This window comes from Gadus macrocephalus, chromosome 13 (assembly GCF_031168955.1).
Source record: "Gadus macrocephalus chromosome 13, ASM3116895v1".
NCBI lineage: Eukaryota > Metazoa > Chordata > Actinopteri > Gadiformes > Gadidae > Gadus > Gadus macrocephalus.
In genome coordinates this window covers 5,028,076-5,047,851 of record NC_082394.1, presented here as the reverse complement: position 1 = coordinate 5,047,851, position 19,776 = coordinate 5,028,076, and the positions used below count along the sequence as shown (strand labels likewise).

The following is a 19,776-nucleotide window of genomic DNA, read 5'->3' as shown; positions in this document are numbered from 1 at the left end:
GAATATGTATGTATCTTTTTTTAATAATGTTGGTAATTGCGGTGACACCCCTGATGAGTGAAGCCAATGGGCTTCTGGTTCGTGTTCGAGTCTGGTGAAGGACGGGCGGTGCTTAGGTCTGGGTTAAGACCCGCCCATCTGCGCTGTGTTGTTACGAAATCAACTACACCCCGGAACAACAAAGTGATTGACGCAGTAGCCAGCCAATGAAGTGCGCCCGCTGCCTGCCTCGTCCAATCCTCGGTGAGCGTGTCAGTTGCTGCGTTCCTGTTATCTCCGGACCGATGGAGCTGTGAGGGAATCATGGCTGCTGCTCTGGGTCGCTGGTCGAGGGTCTTTTACGTGTTTCTACGTCTATATCCCTGTTGTATCTTTGGCTTTTTGAACATAGAGGAGTTAAATGAAATGAAATACGGCATCCAGATCCTCCCCGACCCGGTGGTCCTGGGACAGGTGAGGCTGGAGTTCCTGATCCGAGGCTCTCAAGAGCCTCACATCAGTGTGTTATTGTGTGAGGTCTTTGATACATCATGATATGACCTGGACCGCGGAGGGAGCAGGAGATACAGCTCCCCATGGAGATAAGCTTATATAACCTTCTATAACCTTACATAATCTTCCTGATCCGATGATGTCCAAGCTATTCTGTGAAACCAGCAGTAAACATGACGGGTTGTCATCACAGTCCGTCTCACAGCTGTTCAGGACCCCGCTCGGGTCACTTCAGAACGACGTGTTTTGTCAGATGACTGACATTTACGTCGAGGTTATAAGATCGTGGTTCTCTAAATGTGGTGTTTTGTTTTGTGCAGACCCAGCCCGATGAGGTGATGATGGTCTCCAACAAGTTCAAGCAGCTGTACGAGTGTCGCCTCCCGGCCCAGGCGCTTCGCTTCCACCAGGATCCGGCGTCCGAGTCGGAGCCGCCGAGCTACACCGGCCCCGGGGTCACTGAGCTGCTGGAGCCAATGCACCAGGCCCCCTGCCTGGTCAAGGTGGGTCGGGTTAGAGAAGCTTATTTGGTTTTGCTCCTCTGACATAGGTGGCAGAGCCCAGCCTGATGCAAATGTCAGTGGCTGCCAGGAGTGGGTTCTAACTTCTGTGTTGTCGTTCCTGCAGCACATTAACATCAAATTAACATATTGTGAAAACTTGAATGCAAATAATGTGTAAGAAAGAAGTGGTGGACATTGAAGGTATTATTTGACCTGACCCTCCCCACCGGCAATATGTAAAGCATCTTTCACCTGTGTCAGATGTTAACCCCTGAACATATCAATCTAGTGCTGGTCCCATTGCTGGTCACATTGTGTTGGAACATTCAAGCACTTTTAAGATAGCATTGTGCTAGTTAATCTGAGCACTTCCTCATATTTAAGCTGTGTTCTGTACAGATTGAACGTTTCGTTTTGCAAATGTTCAGTAGAAACTAGCTTATGTTCCCTTTGTCCCACATTGAGTCTGCATTATGAAGTTATCTCTCCGTTCCAAAGACAAAGGACTGGTGGACCTACGAGTTCTGTCATGGAAAGTTCATCAGACAATACCATCTGGAAGGTAAGGCCTTTCTATTTTCAATCTCTGTTTTCAAATCCTATTTTGGTCCTTTAGTGATCTATTATTGCGTTCGTACTCCCTCAACAGACACAGAGATCAAAGGGGACATCCTGTTCCTGGGGACCTACGAGTCTGAGTTTGATTGGAGCAATGAAACTGCGAAGGTAAAACACAAAAACATAGTTTTTAAGTGGTCGGACAGACTGCTCTCGGTTCCTGTTTCTAGAACCATCATGTTCTGAAATGTTCAGCTCTGGCAGAATACTGGGGAACTTCTTCTTCTTCTTCTCCTCTCACTCTGTACTCCAGTTCTTTACGTCTCTTACTGTAGCATCTGGAACATTCATAGGTGTGTGAAATACACTTTCCTCTAACAAAATAAATTCCTGAATCACTTTGCACCTTATTTACTTGCACCATGATTACTTTGCACATTAAGGACCAATGAAGCACCAAATAAGATTTGAAAAGCTTTTGAAGTTCATTTTCATCACTATTTACATGGTTAATAGTCATCATATAGGATCGATCGGGCGGCGTATTGCCCCCCTCGAGGGGTCTCCGTAGTTACGGATTACGGAGTCTGAGTAGTATACTCCTGTCGTCTATCCTATCTCCCAGAGCACGCACTCTATCAACTGCATCTGTGTCTTTCACACGATTGTTCTCCACATCATCTGCCAAAGCATCGGTGCGTAGCGACAATCTCCTCCATTGCTGACACCCATGGCAGAAACATACCAACACAAACAAGGAAATTATGAGGAAGTGACACAGTTCCCCCCCAGATGCGATTCGCTGATACGCTTTGCAGAATCTTTTGCAAAATCCTTTGCAATACGCTTTGCAAATTCTTTTGCAAACCTTTTTGAGGATTGAAACGTCATTTGTATTTTGCAACACACGGTGCGTGGCGAAGTGCATTGCAATCACGGGGGCGCCATAGCTTTTCAATTTGAATGAAGGCACTCAAAAAATGTGCCAAAATGTTATCCTATTTTTATTGTTATAACTTTTTCAAATTGAATTGAGGATTTTCATTTTGCATGTTAAAATACACTGAATAACTTTCAAAATTACAATATTCAATTGCATAATGAATTGTCCATTGCATAATTTATTATTTTTTATTTATTATGTTTATTTATTTATTTATTTTTTTTTCCACAATGTCTTGTTTTTTTTTTAAACGATTTATGATGACTATATGCTCTGTAAGGTGACCTTGGGTGTCTTGAAAGGCGCCTCTAAATTAAATGTATTATTATTATTATTATAATGTAATGACTTATTAAATTGCAAAATTGCATTGCTATTTGAATTTTGCTACATATATGCTTCCATACGTTTACCTTCTATCGATTCATTTATGTTTTATTGTCAAAGAATAATATAAAGAGTGTTTTGGTTAGGGGGGCTTTTCCACCGAGGAACCATCTGTCACAATGCAGACTGGTATTTTCCCAATATACTATACTGGTCTTGCTCGGTTCGGCCCGGCAGCCCAGTGTGGCTGGGATTTTAATTCCCATTCCAACCGGATTCTCGCGTTATGTCGTGTCATTACCTGATGACGCGCAGGAGTGTAGCGAGTGCAGTATGGCACGGCGCGTTGGTTGTGAAAGCGCAAATCAGCGCTTACGGCACAGCACAGAGTGCTACTGGAACCCTCCCTATGAGGAGTGGACCCTGGTCTGAAGTCCACGCGTAGACAAACAAGCCGCTCTTCTCCCCAGGCCTCCAAGCAGCACCGTCTGCGGCGCTACCACAGCCAGACCTACGTCAACGGCTCCCGCTGCGACCTGAACGCCGCCCCGCGGGAGACGGAGGTCAGGGTGAGTCTGGGATCCAGGGGGTGACTGCTCGCCGCTCTGCATGACAGAGCTCAGCCACTGCCTGACCCCCATCCACACTCTCTATCCCCATCCACACTCTCTATCCCCATCCACACTCTCTATCCCCATCCACACTCTCTATCCCCATCCACACTCTCTATCCCCATCCACACTCTCTATCCCCATCCACACTCTCTATCCCCATCCACACTCTCTATCCCCATCCAAACCCTGTGACCCCATCCATTAGGGCTGGGCGATTCATCCAATTTGATTTTTAGCGTCAAACGATCAGCTGGATACATATCAGAACTTTATTTTCGATTTGAACATTTTCTTTTTGACCATTTTGTGGTCAAAGGCGAAATTTCTCGGTTACAAAGTGTTTTTTGGGAGAGACATGCTGAATAATTCCATCAGAATAAATACATCATGTTTTCAAATTCAACAATAATCGTTTGAATGATCGTGATTTCAATATTGGCCAAAAGAATCGTGATTATGATTTTTTTCGATAATCGAGCTACCCACCCCATCCAGACTCTGTGACCGCATCCACACCCTAACCCCATCCACACCCTAACCCCATCCACACCCTAACCCCATCCACACTCTGTGACCCCATCCACACTCTGTGACCCCATCCACACTCTGTGACCCCATCCACGCCCTCTCCCCATCCACACTGACCCATGTCCATCGCGGTCAGTGTGGAGCTCTGTCGGTCCGCAGTGTCCATCCGACCAGACCGTGCTTCGCCCTGCATGAAGGCCTCCCCTTCACCCCGCTGTCTCCCTGTTCCCAGTTCGTGTGCGAGGAGGCCGCCGGGGACTACATCGCCCGCGTGGACGAGCCCCAGTCCTGCCGCTACGTGCTGACCGTCCACACCAGCCGCACCTGCCAGCACCCCTTCCTGATGCCGCCGTCCAGCGCCCGGCCCCAGGGCATCGTGTGCCAGCCCGCCCTGAGCGCCCAGCAGTACATGAGCTACGTCAAGGCCCAAGTCTGTGAGTGGGCGGGGGGGGGGGGTGCTCACTGGGTACAGCGCGTACTGTATAGGCTCAGTCCAGAACCCAGTTTCTAATCCTGTCCGTGGTCAAGTGCTGCACGCCCCCCCCCCCCCCCCCCCCCCCCCTCTATCTCCCATACAATAATAATCTCTGAGCGGGCGGGGGGGCGGGCTTCACGACCACGTGAAGATCCGTGTCCAGTCCCTTGACGTTTCCCTCTCCCCTCTCGCCCGCCTCGGCCTCGCTCGGCAGCGGACACCAAGAGGAAGGTGGAGCAGATCTCGGAGGAGCTGCGGACCCTGGACGAGATGCTGGCGGGCAGCGCGGGACGGGCGCTGGCCGAGACGCTGGCCCCCCAGGAGACCCTCGCGCCCCCGGAGGAGCAGGACCCCACGGAGGTCGACGGACAAGGTACCCCCGCTGTCTGTTTTTAAATGCACTGCCTTTCATTAGGCCGCGTTCACATTGTACTTGTCCGTCGACGGGCGACGGGGGGCGTGTCTGACGTATGAGGGACGCGATCTGATTGGCCGAACGTTCTGTCGAATGCCTGAAAAGTTGAACATTCCTCAACTTTTTTCGACGCAGGCAACTGAGCCGACAGAACGGATTGACACACAATGCATTTCGAGAGCGCCCCATCCAAAGCCATGACGGTCGACGGACGTGTACATTGTGTACATTGTGAACGCTGTGTTAGACTGCTTATAAGAAGACTTAGTAAATCTTTTTTTTTCTTTTTGTGATGGATGCTTCGCCAGGTCTGACTGAGGACGGGGGGCCAGAAGAACAAGAGGATCCTGAGTCCAAGGAGGGCGGGACCAGACCAGGAGGTTCAAAACAAGCCGCCTCACATCCAACCTTAAAGGTGAAGGACTGTAGCAGTGAGGAGGAAGATCGTCACATCATAATGTGGATTATTATGTTTATTATTATTATTATACTAGTATTACTTATTATATCAGGACATCACAGTAATTCTGGTCATTCAAGAAAAAAAAGCGACATTTGTTGTTCGTCCACAGGTAGCCGATGAAGACGATGACGATTCCCTGTCAAACAACGAAGTCTTGGAGGAAGACGAAGACTGTAATGCTTTAATCATTCATGCTTCAATTCAATCATCATCACTGTATATTATGTTTCACTCCCGGGCAAAAAGGAAAAATTTCATTCAATGTTTTCATTTCTTGCTTTAGATGAAAAATTCAACTTCAAGATAATCACGGACCCCGCTGACCTCATGCAGTTTGTGCAGCACCTCAAAGAAAGCAACAGAAAGGTGAGCGCATCCTCTTAAAGTGAGTTAATGTACCTCAGGTGAGTGAATCCACTCTAGATGAGTTAATCCACCTACAACGAGTTTATCCACTTTAGATGAGTTAATTTGATTTAATCCATTTTAGGTGAGTTAATCCACCTCAGGGGAGTTAATCCCCTTTAGGTGAGTTAATCCCCTTTAGGTGAGTTAACCACCTCAGGTGAGTTAATCCAGTTTAGGTGAGTTAATCCCCTTTTTAGGTGAGTTAATCCAGTTTAGGTGAGTTAACCACCTCGGGTGAGTTAATCCAGTTTAGGTGAGTTAATCCCCTTTTTAGGTGTTAATCCAGTTTAGGTGAGTTAACCACCTCAGGTGAGCTGACTCGGGAGCAGTTCAGTGCGGTTCTTCATCCCAAACTCCGTTGTCATTATGAGGGTCATCCTGTCTTTTAGAAAGCGAGGAACCAGGCCCGGAGTGAGGCGGAGCAGCGGGTGGCTGACGGGGCCAAGGATCGCCACGACGACCGGGAGAAGGATGAGGAGGAGGAGGAGGAGGAGGTGGAGGAGGAGAGCCTCCTGAAGGAGTTTGAGGAGGAGACGGCCGGCCTCCTGGTGCCCTCGGAGCAGATCCAGGAGATCAAGGAGGAGATGCAGAAGGAGTTCCACAACATCATCGACGAGGTACCGCGTGCAGACCGTCCAGACCGGCATCTTCCTCTGGGCTCCAAGAACCTGATTGGTTCTTGGTGCTTTCATCGTCTCATTCAGCCAATCACAGGCATCCATTTCCAGTGCTGTAACCTCCTCCTATTCTACAGTCCTCCAGAATCATTCTTACTTCAAGTCGATCCTTAAATCAATTTTTTTATTTTACTTTTTACTCATGATTAATTGCTTGATAGCCACCTATCTAGTAACGCAAATAATGTTGCTAATCAAATCAACATAAGTCCTTCAGCAGCCAATGAACTCTTACGCAGTCCATACATGCAGACCATTTTCAGCCAATCGTGCGACACATTCGCCGGTGCTTCGCTGTTGACCCTGATAAACCAGCGTGCTCGTAATGCCCTGCTCACGGGCAGAAGGTCGGGTCCCCCAGCTGACCTCACGGTGCCTCCTCTGTGTGTCAGGCCCAGCAGGAGCTGGAGACGGAGGGGCTGAAGGGAGAGTTCGACCGCTCCCAGGCCACGCAGACCCTGGAGACCACCCTGGACAAGCTCCTGGACCGGCTCGAAGACAAGGACGCCCCGGTCCCGGAGCAGCCGCTGGCCGGCGGTCAGAGGGGCAGCGACCCGGCCAGGGGCAGCCCCAGCCTCGCCCCCCAGCAGCCAGGTACCCGGCCCCCCCGGACCTGCCCCCATCCACACTCTCTATCCCCATCCACACTCTCTATCCCCATCCACACTCTCTATCCCCATCCACACTCTCTATCCCCATCCACACTCTCTATCCCCATCCACACTCTCTATCCCCATCCACACTAGGGATGGCGAAAATGTAAAATATTCTAGACCGACAACCGAGCCTCATTAACCGGTTGAAACCGGTTAACCGATCAGATAAAAATGTGCTATTTGAGCTGGCTGCTATTTCGTAACTTTTCTTATCTCTCTCCCCTTTTGCCTCCGACACACACACACACACACACACACACACACACACACACACACACACACACACACACACACACACACACACACACACACACACACACACACACACACACACACACTCACTCCGAGTGAGAGTGGCTCTAACCGCAGCACGACCAGTGTTTGAATTGAAACACGAGGCATGCTTACTGCAGGTTGACCGTGTGTAGAGAGCGGGCTCGAACGCCCACAATGGTCTGAGATGGCGCGGACCTGGTTGAGACCCTCCGCGGGATTCACCAGGGGCCAATCGGAAGAGGGCAGCGTTAGGAGCTCATTTGAAACATTGCCGTGGCTCATTTAAGAAAACGACAGCTCCGTAGAGACGCCGCTTGTTTAGTTTGGAGGAGACGGAAAAATTTAGTGTTAGGGATAATGTTTTTCACTTCACACAAAAAGATCTTGGAATGAGATGGCTAACTGTAGTCTTATAGCGTTTAGTCTATAATCTCTCTATAATTTAGAGGTCATATTCTCCGCCGCTCGCATGCGGGAATAATTGAGACTTGAGGAGAAATTAAGCAGTGGGCTAGAGACGCGGTGTCTGTCCAACTTCCAATAAGTCACCTCATCTGATCATCTCTGTGTGAAGTGGAACCAACCCACACTCCACAATGACCCCTATTTTTTTTTTAAGCGACAAGATTGATCGGTTAACGTTGATACGGTCAACCGTCGCTCAAACGGTCACCTGCTAACATCCCTAATCCAAACTCTCGATCCCCGTTTACACTCTGTGACCTCATCCATCCATTAAAAAAAAACGTAAAATGTTCTGCTGCAAAAAGCACTCAATTATCGTGTGAAGGATAAGGGTGGCTCAGCGTGATCCGGTGTTGGTGTGCCTCTTGTCTCGCCTCCCCCCCCAGACCAAGCGGCGGACGACCAGGTGAAGATCAAGATCACCAAGTACAAGACGGGCAGCACACCGGGCGGGCAGGTCAAAGTTCAGGAGATGGGAGAAGGGGACCCCCAGTGGCAGCACATCAAGGACGTGGTGAAGGAGCAGCTGGAGAAGGCTGGACTGAAGGCTGAAGGTACAAGGGCCCCACGGCGTGTCTCTGTCTTCTTCTTCTTCTTCTTCTTCTTCTTCTTCTTCTTCTTCTTCTTCTTCTTCTTCTTCTTCTTCTTCTTCTTCTTCTTCTTCTTCTTCTTCTTCTTCTTCTTCTTCTTCTTCTTCTTCTTCTTCTTCTTCTTCTTAGCGCCTGCCAGCTCCTCTGTCTTCTTCTTCTTCTTCCTCTTCACTGAGGTCTCCTAAGCAAACATTCTCAGGCTTCCTGGCACGTGCTGCCAGAGTTGTTACATGCAAACTTAAATCCATGCGTGTTTAAACGGACAAACGAGCTGTTTAACTAGCTGACAAACCACAAAGGGATTGATATACCTTAATCTCAGAGTAAACATTTGCATAAATGAGAACTTTGGCAGATAACCCACCAAGTGTAAAAACAAATAGCAGTCATTTGTGATCTGTTTCTCATCCACATGAGGTCTTTACAGCGTTTCTAACAGTGTACACCACAGATGCATGTTGCTCTCCAAGTTGATCCGTCCCTCTTCAGCATGAGACCCTGACTTCATCTCTTCTTCTCCTCTTCCCTTCCGTTGTGTTGTAGGGAAAATCGAGGTGAAGATCTTGACGCGAAAGAATGCAGAGGAGGCTGGGGACCAGTGGCTGACAGAGGAGGACACAAAGTCCTTCAGAGAGCTTCTCATCAACCTGCTGGTAAACTCAGACTGCAGCAGTGGTGACTCGAAACGTCTGAACCCCTGGGTCCGAGGTCTTATCTTAGAAACTAGGAACACTTTGCAATAAGCTGGCGTAACCACCACATTGTACTCTGTAATTCTGTGCATATATGGTCTATTGAGTAGATTTACCTCATGATTACTCGTATGTTTATCAGATTGATTTGTTCTCCTCCTCCTGCAGACCGGGGGGACAGAGGAGGTGTATAAGGAGCAGAAGAGGCAGCAGGATTTGGAGGACAACTACAGGTTTGCGTGGGGGCAGTCCCAGGAGGAGGCCCAGACCTCCGGCCCCTCGGACCCGGACGACGTGGACCTCTGAGCGCTGACATTATTCACCTTTTGTGACGGTGAACCAAAGCTCCTGTGGAGACTGCGAGCAGATTGTCTCGGAAAGAACTTTAAATGGACAACTCTCTGCTGTTTAACTGTTGCTATTAAACCTCCCAGGCATAGCAACGCACAACATGCTGAACCATGTCTTGTCTTCATGGGGTCGAGATGCACATTGCACAACGAGTGCCTCTCACAGAGTGGGCGAGTTAATTGTAACCGGTAGCTAATTGACGGGCAAAATATGTGTGTGTGTGAAATGTAGCTTTTAGACATGCTTCAGTTCAATGTTTTAATAAAACTTTAAAGGGGCAGTGTGTAGGATATAGTGGCATCTAGTGGTGAGGTTGCAGATTGCAACCGACTGATTCACCCGTCCCTCTCCGAGGACGTAGGAGACCTACGTTGGCCTGTTAGGTGCCTGTAGGTCCATGTCCACAGCCGTAGGTCTGTTCTGGGCAACACGGCGGCTCTGTGGAAGAGGACCCTCTCCCTATTTAGATGGAAGGGTTTCTTGGCAACGCTCATTATTTTCATGGGGTTATGCACTAATTAAAACATAATTAAGAGTATTATATTCCATTTCTGCCGAGTCTGTTTCTCTGGATGCCACTAGAGTCTACACACTGCTCCTTTAATGTGGGTGTAGCGCGCATGAAGGTGGAGGGCCCCATGTGTCTGAGGGGCCACCTGGAGTGGAAGGAGATGTTTAGTGACTCAGTAGCTCAGTGCCCCCTTTATGAACGACCTTCCTCCCCGTCACACCCTCAGCGTCTCCGGGACCTGGGAGCAGGAGGTGCATACAAGATACCATTCTTGTTGATACTTTTTTTTTTTTTTACTTTTGGATACTTTCTTATTTGCTAGGTGTACAAATATATAAATCACAATACAATTTTGATGTTGATTGTAAAAAATGTGGCTAAGGCACTTTTTAATTGAAATTTTCTCAAACCCGGTTCTATTGTCTGTGATTGGTCGTGGGATAACGAATACAGGAAGTGTACATGATGTGACAGTAATGATGTGCTGTTGGGCGTACCATGAAGAGGTCCATAAGAGCTGTTCAGGGATCCATCCAATGGGCTGTCTCGATATTAAGCGCTGTAGATCTTTGAATTGGCTTTTTGCATTGTATATTAGCACACCATGCTAATACGTTTAAATAAATACGAATAAAGCTGCGATTTAAGAATGTTGGACTTTATCATGAGAACATAAACATATCCGAGGCCATCCCATTTGAATGTTGATGGCTAACATGGCTGAGCCGATGTTTGGTACGGAACGCCTTTCTGGAGATGATGAGACAGTCCAGTGGAGGAGGTCCACAGGTCTCCATGGTGATGTGATGGTCCAGTTGGAGGAGGCGGTCACCATGTTGATGTGATGGAGGCACAAGGTGACCATGGTGATGTGATGGTCCAGTAGAGGAGGCGGTCACCATGGTGATGTGATGGTCCAGTGGAGGAGGCTCCAGGTCACCATGGTGATGTGATGGTCCAATAGAGTCACCATGGTGATGTGATGGAGGCGGTCACCAAGGTTCTGAGGCTCCAGCTGAATGTGTTATCATGGCTCTGCTTCATCTAGTGACACGTGTCAGATTGAAGAGTCTTATATAAATGAATGCATAATATATCTAGGATTATTTATTGAACAATCACATTTGATATAAAACACAAGATGTGATCATAGCCTACTGCAGTCTGAACTCAATAGGCCTACAAACCGATTTCTCACATTTGCTGAGCTTATCGGAAATACCTTCTATCAGCAGGTCTGTTCATTTTAATAACGTTAACAATACAACAAACGTCCAAATTTTGGAAGTCCAGAGACTCTGGAAAAATGGAGGTTTATGTTTTTATTAATTTACATAAAAGTGAGATGTGTTTTATCAAAGCGGTTTAATATGTTACACTAAAGCAGCCTATGAATAATATTAACCAAACCAACACCTATAAATTATATCCTATCAGATAGTTTGTACAATTTAATGTAGTGTTTTGATTAGGTCTGCACTTTCTGTAGATCTTCAACTGAAAAAAGTACGGTTGCATCATGGAATTTATTCGACATTTCATAACGAACATTGTCAAAGGCTTCTGCTATGGGTTCACTTGTAGGCCTGCCGCCCCAAACTCCGGTCTGTCCAACGGTGAGCTGTTTCCCTGGACCATCAGCCCCTGGAGAAAGATGAAATTTGTTTTAATTATTATTATTTGTTTTAATTATAATTATATTTTAATTTTATTATTAAGCCAATCAACCTTGAACATGAAAAAATCGGTGTATATATGTAAATAAATAGATACAAATATATATAAAGATCGATATAGAGTGGCGAAGTCACGCCCCTTCCGGTAGGGCTCATGGGACCTATGAGATCGAAAAATATGAATGGGTGTCAATGGAGAGAAAATAATTATTTTCTGGTCCCGGTCTTTATATGCCCTGGATTACACATATGTTGTTTGTGGATTTAAAGGATAATTTTTCATGCAAAGAGTTCGACCGTTTATTGTGCAATTGTTCAGATAAAGGCTGTAGAGAAAACACAACGAGAAAGACTACACGGCTTGTATGTGACGTCACGCTCCCTGCGACTGGCGTGGAGAAGACCGACAATCTTCCCATCGGCATAACTGAAACTCTGCACGCGCCCCGACTTATAATGGTTTTCACCTCTTTTGATGCTTTTATCCTCTCCTTGGGAAAGCGGTGAAGTGGGGCAGAGGGATCGCCATCTCTGTGCCGAGTTCCAAGGGCGGGTGTGGTGACGTATATCATATGCGTGAAGAGCAGCGAAGAGCTGTAGTTCACAAAGCGGCCTCACATAAAACCTAAAATTATCAAACTTCTTCACGAACATTTTTAGTTTTCTTTGCATGAAAAATTATCATTTAAATCCACAAACAACATATGTGTAATCCAGGGCATATAAAGACTGGGACCAGAAAATAATTATTTTCTCTCCATTGACACCCATTCATATTTTTCGATCTCATAGGTCCCATGAGCCCTACCGGAAGAGGCGTGACTTCGCCACTCTATAGATCGATAGATCTATAGAGATCGACGTCCGGTCGATCGTCTGCTTCTGTCCCGCCTTCCAACAAGCGATATTTTAAAGAGAGAGCGCTGCATTGTCCCTTGGCTTCGCTCAGAGTACGTGTGTATGTTTATAAAACATAATGTGTGTTTTTTATTCCATGGGGATCCTAAACCATTGAATGAAAATGACTCCTTGAAATTGGTTGAGAAATGTTATAGTGCTTTTTATCGGGGGAAAACCGCCCTTCCTGTTCACGTCTTGGCCTCCCCAACATGGCGGCGACGTTGACGTACGGTTCGCAGCCATTTTGAAACTGTCCAATGGGGAGTGGGCTTTAAAAAAATACGCTCTCTATCTTTATGGTATTTACGTGGCTCAGCCTTGAAGGAAGACAACTTCTCTGAATGCGTTTCGATTTTTCCGCACTTATAACACTTCTAGTGACATGTCGAGTATATTATAGCGGAGGACTAAGTGAGCTGTTGCTCTAGAGACGGGGTCGCATCCCTCCGCTGAGATGGATGGCGGCGACGACACCGTGACAGCATTACGGTTCGCCCACTGAACGCCGACTCGGATCTCGAGTGACCGTCTTAGCGTTAGACGTAGCACCGGCCTGAGCTGAACTGTTGTTCACTATTATCACTTTTCACCGATGAACCCCTTTCGTGGCACGGCCAAGGACGTGTAATTTCGTTCCATGGCCCACCAGCTGGCGTGTTCCCAGAGGTCATGGATGGAGAACTAAGCTGCTGCCCCGACCAGGTCAGGGTCGGTGGAACCCGGGTTAGTAAGCCCCGCCCACGTCAGGTCAGTTAACACGTAAGTTCAGTAGGCCCTGCCCACGCCGGGGCGTGAGACGTCAGTGGACGCCGCTGTTGTTTGAACTCTCTTCCTCATTCGGTCCAAACTTTGAGAGCACACGCACAGGTCTGCCCCGCGGACCATGCTCCCGTCAGTCCGCTCCTCTCCCGCTCAGTGAAGAACCGGATCCACAATGAAGGCCTTCGGAGCGCGCTTCTCCTTCTACGTGGGCTTCCTGTGTGGGACCGTCACGCTGTACATGTTCCTCCAACACTTCTGGTTCCAGAACAGCCTGTCGATGGGCTCCTACGGGGGCTCTGATGAACACCAGCTGGAGCAGAAGGAAGAGCTGAAGAACTGGAAGAAGGACAGGTCTGCGCTGTTCAACCTGAACCACCCACACCACAAAGGTACAGTCAGAGATGTGTCCCCTGGAGGGTCCAGAACTCACAACATTCAACCTGCCTTAGCGAGAGAACGACCGGCTAATCAATCATTGATAGATTACACTTGACATACCGTAAGGAAGAGCCTTAATTATTCTCTCCAGATTTACCCGATTTAACGTTATTCTGATTTGTATAACTATTTACAACTATGTACATCATTGACACTTTGCATACTAGAGTGATTACGTTGTGGGAAGACAGCGGAAAACCTGTTCTGAGCAAAACCTGTTTGGGCTGACAACCCACAGGACCACTTTATTCTGGTGGTAAAATAAAACGTTGGACTTTTTCAACCTTGACCTTATTTTCTGATTATTTTTAGTCTAAGGAACCAATGTGGGCAACGACTTCTGAGATTGGTCCAGTATTGACACAGGATTGCTGCTGTAATCTGCATAAAGAGGGTTATCCTCGGGAGAATTACTCAATTATTAATAAGTGTCAATCAACTAATTCTAAAAGGGCACGTTTCAGCCACTGACGACTCAGATTGTGAGAGTCGAGTTGTTTAGAGGAAAAGGAGGAAATGGTAGTGAGCGCTGGCGAGAGCGGCTTGTTGTTAATGCGGAGGTTGTCATAACGACAGGGAAATGTCCCTGCTGTCGGGATCGAGGTCAAAGGGAGGCGTGTTTCTCTGTGCGGATCTTTTTCCTCATGCAGAAACGAGCGCTTGTAGAGGACGTAGATGAACTGGGTCTGTTGCCCCCCAAAGGTGTCCTCCTAGAATAAGGACCAATTAAAGAGATCTTGATCCTCATTAATCCCTCAGACCCAAAATGAAAGGAGGACAAGGCCCAGATGAGAGTCCGGAAGTTGTCCTTTGAATTGATAAGTGAGCGCTTAGTTAAACCAACGCACGGTGCTGCGCTGTGCTCAGAGTCTCTCTCCTCTCTGGCCCAGGGGAGGACAGTCGCGTGGCCGACGACCTCTTCAAGAAGGTGCGCATCCTGTGCTGGGTGATGACGGGCCCCAAGAACCTGCAGACCAAGGCCAAGCACGTCAAGGCCACGTGGAGCCGCCACTGCAACATCGTGGTGTTCATGAGCTCGGTGGACGACCCCGACTTCCCCACGGTGGGGCTGGACACCAAGGAGGGCCGCGACCAGCTGTACTGGAAGACCATCCGGGCGTACAAGTACGCGTACGAGCACCACCGCGACGACGCCGACTGGTTCCTCAAGGCGGACGACGACACCTACGCCGTGGTGGACAACCTGCGCTGGGTGCTGGCCAACCACACGCCGGAGGAGCCGGTCTACTTCGGCCACCGCTTCAAGCCCTACACGCCGCAGGGCTACATGAGCGGCGGCGCGGGCTACGTGCTGAGCAGGGAGGCGCTGCGGCGCTTCGTGGGGGGCTTCGAGAGCGAGGTGTGCACCCACACGTCGTCCATCGAGGACCTGGCCATGGGCCAGTGCCTGGAGAAGGTGGGGGTGAGGGCGGGAGACTCCAGGGACACGTTGCAGAGGGAGACCTTCCACCCCTTTGTTCCCGAGCAGCACCTCACCTCCAAGTTCCCCAAGAGCTTCTGGTACTGGAACTACTGCTACTACCCCATCAAAGAGGCAAGTGTGGTTCAGCCGGCCCTCAGAGTATGACCTCCAAACCACCGTCTTGGGTTTATAGGAAGTGATCGCGCAGTAGGAGGATGTTTGCCTTAAGCAAACCCTCCTGATAATGGCTGCGTAGATGGATGCGCTGACTCGGCAGTAACCGTGAGGTCCAGGACGGCCTCATTGAAGTTCTTAAGCCTCCGTCATCCAGGCCTCTACATTTACCACCACGGCCCTACACCCGTGAGCAAATACAGTGGCACACAAAGGCCACCTCTAGACAATGTCTATTTGTTTAATAATTTGACTAAGCGATGGCTCATGTGTTGTTTGTGCTTCCCTCAGGGTCCAAATTGCTGCTCTGACTTGTCGGTGTCGTACCACTACGTGGACGCGACCACGATGTATGTGCTGGAGTACTACACCTATCACCTGCGGGCCTTCGGTTACAACCACCGGTACAAGCCCCCGGCCCCGCTGGGGCCCCAGACCGCCAAGGCTCCCGACGCAGCCCCCGAGGACGCGGCGGTAGGGGCCCCCGCCAAGGAGCTAGGAAAGGAGGAGAAAGACGCAGCCCAGGCGGGCGTGAACCAGGGAGACACGGTTCCCTTGGCCCCTGCTTCCAAGGCCTAAGGCTCCCTGACCCCTGACCTCTGACCCCTCCTGTCCCCTGGACTCGCTCACTGGGACAGCACCTTCAGGGTGTTTGTTCCCGTGCACCGTTCCTTTGTTCCGCCGTGTTTGTGATCTCCAACTCTTTTTCATTTTTTTTCTAGAGAGGTGAACTAATAAAGTCGTGCGCTATGAACGTCTTTTTGTGGAAGCACTGCTTTGAAGTGCACGGTCTAGAGACCTGAACCATAAACAAAAGACGTCAAGATGCATCTCCTCTGGTCAAGTGTGTTTCTCCCCGGCTGGAGGCTCCGTTACCTCCTCGTCTGTGTTGCACACAGCTGCAAACATTTTGTTTAGGAATTGCCTAAACAAAAGATACGAAGATTGGATCCCGCCCTGTTTTGTTACCATGGCGACCGGGGCAAAGAGCCTCACCTGGTTCACGGCCAACCCCCTGGCTTCGCCAGCTATGGAGGTCGACCTGTCCCGACCTTGGCCTTCATTACAGCTAAACATCCGATGGACACTCCTTCCTGACTGTGTAGGAGGTGTTTGGTGGAGAGTGGAGTGCTTCCTTCAGACGGACGCTTCGGTCTGTGGGGTTTTGAACGCTCCAGTCTTTAGTATTTTTGGTGCGGCCAAAACCCACTGGAGATTAAACCAAAAAGCTTTTAACATTGCGTTGCGAATTGATGCATGTTCAGAGTACGTCGCTACGGTCAGCTGACTAGTTGCTAGATTTCCACCTCTCCTCACAGAGAAATTGATTAATGTAGGAAATTATATGTTTAAGTTACTTCTTCAAGTAAAAGAAAAGGTTTAGATTGTAGTGGCTGGATATCTTGAGATCACGATAGAATGAATAGGTTGCCTTTACTCTACGATGGCCTTGCGTTGCCATCATCTGGACCAGTATTTGCAGCGTCTGTAGTTAGTGTTGCTATTCAACGGGTTAAACCAAACCAATGGAAGGGGTAGCCCTGTTTGGTACACTCCGCTAGGTCTACCCGTCTCTGCAGTTGTCAATTCAAGTATTTTGTATCCTTCAATAAGCTTAATTAATTAATTAATTCATTCATTCTTCATGCGTTACTGCTTTCTGACGATCTTGTCTTTCCTAACTGACTTGTGCCTTGCAAATTGAGAGCGTGAACTGTCAGCTGCACTTATGACTTTACACTGTGACATTCAATACTTCTGCTGTTGGTTCTGGGAACGCCACTAGACGAGGTATTGTTTTTTTTCTTACTCTAATGAAGGATGCCGTCTCTGGACAATTTTTGCTCCCATTTTTGCAAGTAGTGGTTAACAAATGACGGTGGATTGGATGGATTGAATCTGGTCAAGATTTATCTGCATACTTTTGTCAATGCAAATATTACATGGTGAAGTCCAATAGGCTTCACCAGGATTCGATACCAAGCAACAATTCTGATAATTTTGGAGGTAATTGCCAAAAATATATAAAAAATAAGAATTGAGTTGAATTACAAAAATTGTAACTTTTTTTTTTCCAGATTCAATTCATTATACACGTGTCGGCCCATTGTGTTTTAGTAACTACTTGTTAATTTTTTATTTCAAACCAATGCAATAATACTGTCATTTCTTGACGTTAATTGTACAGTGTATCAGAAGACTAGTTAGGATGCCTTACGTCAGTGTTTACATTTCTATTCTTGTCCACTGAGCATGCCGTCTTATCCAGTTCAAACCAAATCAGCATGTTTGGGATATTTATTTGGAGTTTGGGTGATGTGTGCCACTTATAGTGATTTTTACCTAACTATTACATAGTTGTATGTATAACGCGGGTAGTCTTATTTGCTGCCTTCTTGAAGCGGTGTTGCGGTTGCATATTTTACATAAAGCTCATTGAGTCAATCAATTGACAATCTTAAATTCCAAAAACTATTCTCTATGGGTGGGAAGATGTACAGAAGTCTCAGAATGATGTGCGTTGGGAATACATTTACAAATGTACTTAGATTTAAGGGGGTTGGTTTAAAAGTCGTGTTATTGAGTTTGTGAATGTGATTAGAGTCAATTTATCAATGAATAAATGCATATTTTACTAATTAACCCTTGCTGTTGTCTAATTCAGTTTGCATATTTTAGCCTTACGTTAAACATCTAACACCTTGCCCTCCAAAGCCCTCCACCAGAGCGGCGGACGTTGGATCGTAAAGCAAACCGTCGCGCGTGCGGACGCTCTGCGGACGATGAGCTGCTGTTGGGGTTGATCGCCTCTCACCTCCTGTGGGCGACACACCCAATGTACACCAAGGAGAGGAGAAGGACCTCAACCTGTTAGTGGCTCAGTGTCCCACAGCGAGGTTGAAGACCTCAACCGCTCGGTGGCTCGGGGGTGCTACAGCTCTGTGTCCCGCTGACTGACGGCCTGCTAGACATTGGACGTCTGCCTGTTTTAGTTATGCTGATGTGGGATTTAATGATTGCCACTTTGACATTCTTTCGACCAATGTCTTGTGTGGACAATGCTATGGTTAATAATACCCATCATAAAAAAATTGCAAGAAAATGATACAGATAGTCGTATAACAATAGTTACCTCAGCCATCTGTGTTGGGTGAGGCCCCCCCTTCCTGGCAGTGGCTGGCCCCGCCCTGTCCAGAGACAAAGAGCCATCCTGTGAAACACTGCAGGTGCTACTCTGATATCTCTATTGGTCTAATGACAACAGAGGAACAACTATCCAAAAGGTGCATGCTATTTATTTAACAAGACCATGTACTATGTCACTGAACACAGTAATTTCATAAGTTAATATTATTATTATATATTGTATAGTATTATGACTATTATTGGTGAAACTCACTTGGTTGTGAACTCCTCCGTCCCATGAGGCCGCTGAAGACGTCCTCGCCTACGGAGGAGAGGCTGTTTAGATTGCAGCGCTATTGGATCATTGATTATTGATCAACTGATTTGATTTCTTACGTTTCCTTGATGGAGTGCTTCTGTGGTCTGTTAAAAAAGTTCAGTTAGTGCGCCGGTACAGCGTTGGGTTGATGGAGGGAATCCCTCCCTTCACTCAACTAATTCATCCAATTGCCGTGTTTATTCATTCATCCATCAATCAGCATGTCCATGCATTCATTCATTTTACATGATCTATTCATGTGTCACTTCATTCCTACCTGCACTTCTCCTTATGAGACCCACGAAGCGCTCAGCACAGTCCACGTCCCGGTCCATGAACCTCCTCAACCCCTCGCAGTCCCCATGGAGAGCGTCCTGCAGCAGAAACCAGAAGCACCCACAATAGGGTTGTGACGAGGAGCTAAACGTGCACGTATTTTCTCCTGACGAACGGATCAACCCTCTACCTGCACGAGGGCTTTGAGATCTGTGTCGTCTTCACACGAACATCTCGTGGAGTAGAACAGGACTAGGAGTAGGGCAAGCACAGTCGCAAGAGTCCAACTACTTTCAATTCGCTCCATTCTCCTAGAGTAATAAAAAAATACAATATAAGGTTAGACTGTCGCAGGAATAGAAAAACAGTGTGCTTTCTAATTTGCATGTGTAGCCTACAAGCAATGACACTAAAGGTGCTAATAATTTGCACGTCTGACAAATAGACCATTAAAGGAGATGTGCATTCGACACAATAAAACAAATAGGACTTACCTGATCGAATATTTATCCCTTAGCCGTCAAGTGCAGCCGAAGCCTCTCTTATTATAGTTATTCAGGGGCTCTTGTCATCCAATCAGAACTGCATCTTCTCCGACCCCCCCATCAGATTCCCCCGCTGCCTCATCACTTCCGAGAACATGTCACATGTAGTCAAACTCCCTCTTGATTTCAAGACCGAAACGTTGAAGCAAAAGGCCTGACACAAAAAAAACAAAAAAACAAAGACACCATTTTT

The 19,776-nt window shown here is 47.6% G+C and overlaps 2 protein-coding genes across 2 annotated transcripts; both read left to right on the top strand.

The window, feature by feature from the left end:
• Window positions 1-146: 146 nt before the first annotated feature.
• Window positions 147-10,594, top strand: os9 (OS9 endoplasmic reticulum lectin). The gene is made up of 15 exons (XM_060068419.1): window positions 147-453; window positions 813-995; window positions 1,494-1,557; window positions 1,645-1,721; window positions 3,294-3,392; window positions 4,198-4,399; window positions 4,655-4,813; window positions 5,164-5,270; window positions 5,428-5,491; window positions 5,602-5,684; window positions 6,116-6,343; window positions 6,796-6,997; window positions 8,187-8,354; window positions 8,934-9,043; window positions 9,251-10,594. The coding sequence occupies exons 1-15, from the start codon at window positions 304-306 to the stop codon at window positions 9,386-9,388; spliced, it is 2,034 nt and encodes a 677-aa protein (XP_059924402.1). The 5' UTR covers window positions 147-303; the 3' UTR covers window positions 9,389-10,594.
• Window positions 10,595-12,759: 2,165 nt separating this feature from the next.
• c1galt1lb (core 1 synthase, glycoprotein-N-acetylgalactosamine 3-beta-galactosyltransferase 1, like b) lies at window positions 12,760-17,958 on the top strand. Its single transcript, XM_060068522.1, has 3 exons — window positions 12,760-13,671; window positions 14,611-15,275; window positions 15,609-17,958. The coding sequence occupies exons 1-3, from the start codon at window positions 13,455-13,457 to the stop codon at window positions 15,894-15,896; spliced, it is 1,170 nt and encodes a 389-aa protein (XP_059924505.1). The 5' UTR covers window positions 12,760-13,454; the 3' UTR covers window positions 15,897-17,958.
• The last annotated feature ends 1,818 nt before the right edge of the window (window positions 17,959-19,776 follow it).

Bases quoted from the DNA above. Each gene is read 5' to 3' on its own strand.
- os9 (XM_060068419.1), top strand. From the start codon at position 304: ATGGCTGCTGCTCTGGGTCGCTGGTCGAGGGTCTTTTACGTGTTTCTA. The intron at 1,558-1,644 runs GTAAGGCCTTTC...CTCCCTCAACAG, and splicing joins CAGACAATACCATCTGGAAG to ACACAGAGATCAAAGGGGAC. The intron at 5,685-6,115 runs GTGAGCGCATCC...CCTGTCTTTTAG, and splicing joins TCAAAGAAAGCAACAGAAAG to AAAGCGAGGAACCAGGCCCG.
- c1galt1lb (XM_060068522.1), top strand. From the start codon at position 13,455: ATGAAGGCCTTCGGAGCGCGCTTCTCCTTCTACGTGGGCTTCCTGTGT. The intron at 13,672-14,610 runs GTACAGTCAGAG...TCTCTGGCCCAG, and splicing joins GAACCACCCACACCACAAAG to GGGAGGACAGTCGCGTGGCC. The intron at 15,276-15,608 runs GCAAGTGTGGTT...TGCTTCCCTCAG, and splicing joins GCTACTACCCCATCAAAGAG to GGTCCAAATTGCTGCTCTGA.